General features: G+C 32.1%; 1 protein-coding gene across 1 annotated transcript; it reads right to left on the reverse strand.

The window, feature by feature from the left end:
- Positions 1-7594: 7594 nt before the first annotated feature.
- LOC150033220 (uncharacterized) lies at positions 7595-8433 on the reverse strand. The gene is made up of 2 exons (XM_090305526.1): positions 8206-8433; positions 7595-8127 (listed from the first exon to the last, which is right to left on the reverse strand). Exons 1-2 carry the CDS (start codon positions 8380-8382, stop codon positions 7666-7668), a joined length of 639 nt encoding a protein of 212 aa, XP_090161652.1. The 5' UTR covers positions 8383-8433; the 3' UTR covers positions 7595-7665.
- Between the last annotated feature and the right edge of the window lie 301 nt (positions 8434-8734).

The raw sequence follows: 8734 nt of genomic DNA on the forward strand, positions 1-8734 counted from the left end.
ACAGGCAGCACATGCTATGTCAAAAGAAGAGAAACCAGAACAATCCAGAAAAGAAAACAAACAAACCAACTAGAAGAACACAAGGAGAAACTAGCAAAACCCCACAAGCCGTGGACAACACAAGAACCAAAATAACCAAGAGAAAACTAAAGACAACGAAAACAAACAAGCTAGAGAAGGCCATAAAGATCAATTCGCCAAGAAGTAGTACGCACACGCACCATAGAGACAATAAGCTGAAACAAAGTAGACGCCATTCTTGGACTCCCACCATGCAACTGACGATTTCTCTCCTGCCAGATATAATAAATTGATGCATACCAAAAGACTAGAAATAACTTACTCCGAACACCCTTACCAGACCCCACCCGACACACCCAGCTCAACTTCACATCCCCCAGCAACCCGATGAGACGAATCCAACAGACGCTCCACACCCTCCCAAACCTCACCCCTAAACGCACAGTAAAAAAAATGATTTCAAGACTCCACCCCATCGATACAAAGTAGACAGGCAGCATCCACCATGCGATCCGACCTCCTCATCCAATCCCAAGTACCTAATCTATCCTTCATCACCAGCTAGACATAAAAGGAATGCCTCGAGTATTACCCCAGACTAAACTAGATGATCCTAAGACACCATAGAATGCCTCGGATGCAAACTCTCCAAAACACTAACAACAGTGAACTGACCATTACCACTCGGTACCCAAACCCAACAATCCTCCCCACTCACCCTCGGCACCACATCCTGAACCAAACCCCACAATTCAATAAGTTCCCAAGAAGCCAAAAGCCAATGCCAACAGCCAATGCCAACAACCATCAATAGAATTGAATTATAAACAATGTTTCCTCCCTTTTAGGGAACTAGTTTGTTACTTAGCGTTACACGTGTTATGTGAAGTTTAAAAAGAGAATTGAATTATAAGAGTTTAATAATACAATTTTCATTCATGAGTAAGGGAGTTTGAAAAAAAAAAGAAACTCAAATGAATGAACCTAAAGATTATAAAATAAATATAAAATTTTAATTATAAAATCCATAAAAATCAAGATTTAAAATCAAATATAAATTTAATGTGGGTAAATAATTTAATCATTATACTTAAAATAAAATTAAGAGGAAATTTTTTTAAATTGGTTAATGTGATGTTTGAAAAAAAATTAAATATGGACGTGAAAATAAAAAAAAATCTAAAAATGATTAAAAAATAATAATGATTAAGATTTTAAAATTGGAGATAAATTAAAGGTGGTTAGAAATTATTTAATTTTTCTTTAATGAAATTAAAACTACTCCATATATCTATATATTTCCATAAAATTGGAAGAATGTGGATTATTATATGTTAAATAAAATAAATATTTGAAGAATAATATGTAATTGTTTACTCAAGAGATCTATTGATAGTTTTTTTTGTTAGAATTTATTGTGAATATAAATATTATCTAATTGGATAAAATTATAGAGAGATTTTCATTTAATTTGAAAATTATTCAAACTACGAAAGAAATTCAATTATGAGAGAATTGAGGAATCATTTTTAGAATTCATGCCTATTGGTACTGAAAATCTAATAACCTCTAACTCAAATCTTGGTCTTTAAATTAAAAATATATTTTTTTTTGTTTTTTGTTTTGAATGATTTGATATATCTCAATTTCCAACTTTTATCTAAACTAAAAGAATATATTAAAAAAATGTGATTCTTTGCCAAAAAATTGTGATAATTCTTCTATACGTAAAAAAAAATCTATTTTTAGAAATAATCGTCTCTTAGTTAATTTATTTGATTATCTTCTTATTTTCAACTTTGATTTAAACCATTTTTATAAACTATGATAATTCTTTCTTTAAAAAAAAAATTATTGGAGGACGTGATTGTCCTATTACTTTTAAACTTTAAACTAAACAAAAATATATATTTTTTTAACTTGTACAAGTTTCATAATAATTTTATCTTACTTAATTATTTTAGATTTGATTATCTTCTTAATTTAAACTTCATTTAAACCAATATTAGAAAAAATCGCGATAATCCTTCCATATTTAAAAATAAAAGTTATTGGATGATTTGATTACATTAATATTTTCCTATATTTTATTTATTTTGAATTTGATTATTTGATTATTCTCTTCACAAAAATATTGTTTTTTTCTTTACTTTTGTGTAAAAAATTTATTTGTTGAAAAAAAAATATATAAAAAGATTATTGATTGTGTTCCTAGTTTCAATTTTTTTTTAAATTTTAATTTAAACCAAAATATTGTTATTTTTTATGCAAACATAAACCCAAACGTATTCTCTTTTGTAGATTTGTAATAATTGTCCCATTGATTTTAAATTTTATTTAAAAAATTATAAAGACGGAAATTAATGTAATTACACCAAAATTGAAAAGGAAAAAAAATAAAAAAGCATGAAAAATAATAAAATTTAAAAAGTGAAAAATAATAAAAAATATAAATCATAAAATAGCTGATCACTTTCTTCTTTGTCTCTCTATCAACTTCTAAATTAATTTAAAATTCACAAATTTCTTTCATCTTAAAAGCAAAGAATTTTCTCCGAATATCCACCTTTTTCAATAGGTGAATCTACAGAATAGAAAAAATTACCAAAAAATACTTAGATAAATGTGTCCACTTAGACCTAATGCTACAAATAAAAATTCTAAAAAAAAAAAATCTCCAATATATGGGAACAATGTTGCTATTAATTAATTTAAAAATAAAAATATTGTAATGCTACTAACAAATTTTCTTCTACTACAACTAATAATAAAGCAAATAAATTGAAAAGAATTAAAAAAAATAAGAGAAGAAGAAAAGAGAGAGGAATTACCTAATCAAGAATGAGTGGTTTAATTTAGTTATTTCAAAGCTTTTGATTCTTGTTTTACCCATTGTTAGATAGCAAAGGACTTCATGAACATACATTCATAAACTCCAATGATATAAGATTAATTAATTAAACTTTTTAATTAAATTAATCAACATTCATTAACTATGAGACACTCCACTAAATACCCACAGCTGTAATCTTATGAACTATAGAATATTTTGTGTCCACTAATATAACAATTACAAGTAAGTCGATCTTTCACAAGTTGTCTGTAATTACAACTGGGTCAAATTATTGTTTTGCTCCAGTAACTTCTTCCTCCTTAAGTACTATTGATTCTCTAATTGTAACGATCTGACCCCCTAGGACTTAAGTTAGACCGTTACTAAATACATGCATGCATGGAACTCAAAACGACACTCAGTTATGGCGAGATAAATGCTAATTAAATAAGGTAAGTTTAAAAGTCTTTCATTAAATTCAAATACTAAAACAATATTGGGTACCCATAAATCATAAAAGACAATAAATAAGTCTGAAAAACAATTCTTAAAAGTAAGTTTTAAGCATCAAAACTAAAAGTTAAGAGGAACATAAAAAGAACTTTAAATCTCATGAGCAGAAGTGTAAAAACTAGTCCCAGTGGCTCGATCACGAATTCCGCTTGTCATCGCTGGTGCATCTCTACCCTTACCTGAAACAATAACATGAGAAAGAATGAGTATAAAATGCTCAGTAAGTAATCCCACTACTGGGGTCAGGTTGGGTATCTATATCCTCTAGATATCCACCTCTAGTGAAACATATAAATTGCTCTAGTCCTCATGGGACACATACATACATGAAAAACTGAGTTCTATTCTACTGTAGTTAAGTATGCCCACTATCTCTATTAAGTCCTGTAGGACCCACAACCTCTGGTAAATCTCGAAGGAAACACAATCTCTTACATACGCATGGTTATGTATACACCTCTTTCGTATACACATAACCCACTTAATGGGTACCTCTTTCATACACATGGTTAAGTATACACCTCTTTCGTATATACCTAACCTACTGAGTATGTACTTTTTTCGTACATCTAGTTATGTATACACCTTTTTTTATATACATGTAACCCACTGAATGTGTACCTCTTTCGTACACCTGGTTAAGTATACACCTAACCTATTGAGTATGTACCTCTTTTATACATCTAGTTATGTATACACCTCTTTTGTATACACATAACCCACTGAGTATGTACCTCTTTCGTACACCCCAGATCCTCTCTATAAATGTAGAGATGCGTACTTCTTTCGTACACATGGTTAGGCATACACCTCTTTCGTATACACATAACCCACTGAGTGTGTACCTCTTTCGTACACCCCAGTACCCTCTAGGTATGTATCACTTTCATACACACCAACCCTAGTACCATCTCTTTCGTGTACTAGCGCCTTTGGACGTACATCATTTTCATGCAGTCACATAGTCTGGAAAAGAAAAAAGATTGCATCTAACTTCATATTACATATAGCATTCACCTAATCATGAATCTTCTAAAAAATCTCTTGATCAAGGTTAGGCTAGTTAACCTCAACATACGTAATTAATCTAGTATTAATGGATCCACTATAGTACATCACTTTCATGCACTAACTCATGTAACAATCAAACATTTGAAATTTCGTAATACATCATATAACTTACACATTTTCATAATAAATCACATCAATAAGCACATCAACAAAATGCTCCAACTTTCACCTAACTTTAATACATTTCCGTAGTAGTGCTGCTTAACTCATAATTTAGGGTCATGCCCAATCGTCCTTTTAATATATTTCATAAAATTCTAAATCATGCTCATACATTAACATGCTTCAGTCATATTATCACATGTTCATATATCTTATCTAAACGGTCTATTAAATCTCAGAACAGTCAAAATTATCCTTGTAACCAGTCTTACAATCCTCAACATCAACAGATTAAATACAACCATATGGAATCACATAGCATCTCATGCTAGCATTCAAGTGCCTATGTGCATAAATAAATAATTCGGAGCTCGTAACAGAACATACTTTAATCATGTTATACTATCAATCTTTCATGCTGTCATTCTGTCATAACCTTCATTTAACATGCTAGCATACATCTAATGCTTGGCCTATGGCCAGTTTCAGTAGTAAGATTATTTACCTTGATATTAGGTCGAACCAAAAAGCAATTGAATCTTTGTGAAATTCTTGAATCCTTAATCAAGTCTAAGGTGTGGTCCAATTCAAATTCACCTTCCAAACCTCCAGTTTTAAGTCCAAATAATTAACAAACCAAACTCTTCTTCATCTTGAATGAAATTCTTGAATCAACCCCCAAAACTCGCTAAAACAAACTCCAACTTCACTGAAACTTCACTGAACAACACCTCAATACCTTCACAAACTTGAATCCAAAGTTGAAACACAATGGGTATCAACCAATTGATGCCAAAAGTAAATGAGTATTCAAGAATCAACCGAAAACAACCCAAACGACAGAAATCTTATCCAAATTGATAGATCCAGTGACAACAAAAGTGAACGACGCTTGAGTAGTGGTGGACGGAGGTCATAAACAATAAACTGATGCAGCGGCTTTGGGCGGCGTCAGACGGGCTCACGAACGTGAGGAAGAAAAGGGGGGTGGGGTTTGACTTTTTATAAAAAAAAACAACAACAACAACAATAATAATAATTAAAAAAGAAAGTAAATATAATTACATTTAATTCCTTTCCGTTTTATACTATTAAATTCCTTTCTGTTTCAAAAGAAAATTAATTCCTGCCATTAATTTTCAATTTGAATTTCAAATTGAATAATTTCACGCCAACAATTAAATTCTCACACTTATACTTGAAGTCCAAAATTCCAAAAATGCCCTCCAACTAATAACAATTACTTAAATTTCAAATAATAAAGTTATTGAAATTACATTATTACTAAAAAAAATGTGCGGGGTGTTACACTAATGAACAATATGTTTATTGTCCAACCATAAACTAAGTCCCTCTCGGGCCAATGAGAGGGTAGGGTACCATTGTTCAAGTCGCAGAGTCAGTATTTATATATTATCTACTTACCCTAAAGGCGGAAAGAAGCGAATTCCATCTTGTGTCGCTATGTTCTTAGCTCCCAACTCGGTATTGTCCTCAAAATAGTAAGCATATTGAGTCAATGACTCGGGCCACTCTCATTATACAAATCAAAGGACGATCATTCATAAGTAGGAGTTCATAACTCATTTAGGATTAAGATCGAGTTACATATGGTCATCGTTTGAAATATTAGTCTCTTCAGTCAATGGTGTTACAAAAAGATTAAATATTTCGTTGTCCCATCTTATATAAACTCTTTGTATAGAATATCCCACTTGCATGTCTCTACATGAACAGTTTGGAGCAAATTGTTTATAACGTTTACAAATGGGGTCGTATCCATAGTATTACCAGGGTAACTTACCCAACCTTATCCATATAATATAAACATTTTAGGTTATTACTTGAAAATAATTCACTTGTATGCCAACTACATACTAATTAAGTTACATTAAATAATCTGTGATTTTAGTTTATTGTATTTGAGCTATGCAAGTCTAAATGTCAAAATAAATAACACTTTAAGGGACATTCGAGACAAGGACTATCCTTAGACTATAATAACCACATCTTACTACACTAAATACTATTTTGTAGCGTTCAATTAGTTAGAGTCAACAATATTTCAAAACCCTATTAGTATTTACTATTTGTTACAGTTTTTACTATTTTACATTTATCATTTTTTATTATTTGCTACATAATTTATTATTTCATTCTCAAACTAAAATAATTTACATTTCAAACACATATTATTATAACCCAAACTAAAACAATCTACATCCCAAACACAAACTATTATAACTCAACTATAATAACGTAGAACTATAATGACCAATTTCTTGCCCAAAATGTCCCATAATTTATTAATAAATAATTTATTTACAAAGTACAAATCACGAGTTTAGGTCATAAACTCCAACGGGATGCAACTATGTTTTGTACAACCTAAATAGCATCAAATAATAATGTGCCATGTGACATGTTTTTAGAAAAAAGTTGAATTATTTTATTTTATTTTTAGTGTGTAAAGAAAAGGGAAGCATGAGATTATGTGTAACTTAGATTCCACTTCATGAAACCCAAGCCATGACACATTGCTAATGGCTATAAAAAATTAAAAAAAATTTAGGTGCAACACGAGCTACACCTATGTATGGTGCAGCCTCTGCTACACCCAATTAAAAACGGCCACATGGTAATTTTTTTTTAAAAAAATTATTTTTTATGTGTAAAAAGATGGAGAGCATATTACTTAGGCTCCATCTAAATATTATTCATACCAAATTTAATTAAATCTCCATATCTACTAAATGCAATAAAAGCACAAGTTTTTCTCATTTTTTTTTCCTGTTTGGGTTCAGCCACAGTTGAGTGAAGTGAAGGAAGTGACCATTCGTTTCGCAATAGAATGAAAACCACGTAGGCAATTGATGAGATTACAACATTTAAACCCAACATTACAATTGGATTTAATTTTCACAACCCAATTGATTGACTAACTTCAAAATCATACAAACACCTGGCGAGGATTCCAAAACGTTAAAACACAATCCTTCAAACTCCAAGAGGTAAAAGAGGGAATGGAACAGAGAAGGCAGAGGAACAGAAAACCCAGTCCTTTTGACAAGGAGGCGCTTCCACAAATGATCAAACACGTAATAGAGACTTTTGACGTCAAAGATTTAATGCCTTTTTCTGGTTTTCACCTCTGTTTCTATAAATTTTGTTGCCTTCTTCTTCAGCCTGCGATCTTCCATCTGCATCCAAGCAGAAAAGTAAACCCAAATTGATGTGATCAAAATGGCAATTACTTTGCCCTGCGTCACCGTCACTCCCAGGCTCACCACAAGCAATCTAACGCCGGAATTGAATGCATACCAACTCCTCCTGCTCCGCTCCTTGTCACTCTGCTTCATGCCAATGGCTTCATTCCCCCTGGTTTCCTTATTCGAGATTCTGGGTTCTGATATTGAAATTGGAAAAGATTGAGCTGACCCAGTTGAAAGAGAACACAAGGAAGCTAGTTGGATGTCTCTGTTTTCTTTGTAAATTCTCGGCAAACATCCAGAATCCAGCGATAAACTTCGCTTCCGACCGTCAGATTTCTGTTGATGGTGGCTTTTTCTCGCACGAACTCTTTTGATCTAAAACAGAACCAAAATTTTTTTCAAACAGTAAAGAAAGATGAAAACAAGTAAAGGACACCAAAATTCAGTACTGACCAAAATCGTACCAAACACGATGGCTCTGGCGGTCCGAGAAAGAGTTCGCTTTGGTGGATGAGAAATGGCGGAATTTTTGGAGCAGTGACAATTGGGGAAGGATGGGGTTTGGTCGTCTTCAAGGTCGAGATAGGCCGCCAAAGTGGTGGTGGGTTTGGTTTGTAGGACGGTTCCCATGTCAACGCCGGGCCGGAAACAAAGCAAAATGTTGTTGCTCTAATAAACAAGTTCCGTTCGTTGGTTTCTCAAACTCTATATAAAGAGACGAAAGCGTGGATTTGTATGTGGGTGGGTTCGGATTTGAAGTTGAAGTACATACGGAAGGGCATAGTCGTTATCGGCATAATCATTGAAAATATAAGAAGCAATACAACAAAGCTACAAAACTCAGCTTTTTGATGTTTGTGAGTGTCTTTACCGAAGAAGGCGGCAACATCATAGAAATTAGAAAAAAAAAAAAAAATCAAATATTTACTATTATATATATTGTTGGTAACATTTCTCCATCCGATGTTTCATATCTATGATC

This window comes from Benincasa hispida, chromosome 10 (assembly GCF_027475165.1).
Source record: "Benincasa hispida cultivar pf3 chromosome 10, pf3_genome.v1.1, whole genome shotgun sequence".
NCBI classification, from domain to species: Eukaryota; Viridiplantae; Streptophyta; class Magnoliopsida; order Cucurbitales; family Cucurbitaceae; genus Benincasa; species Benincasa hispida.

What these genes read in the sequence shown, in the direction of transcription:
- LOC150033220 (XM_090305526.1), bottom strand. Translation starts at nt 8,382, where the DNA reads ATGGGAACCGTCCTACAAACCAAACCCACCACCACTTTGGCGGCCTAT. An exon ending in TCGTGTTTGGTACGATTTTG is followed by an intron (nt 8,128 to 8,205) that starts GTCAGTACTGAA and finishes GTTCTGTTTTAG; the next exon opens with ATCAAAAGAGTTCGTGCGAG.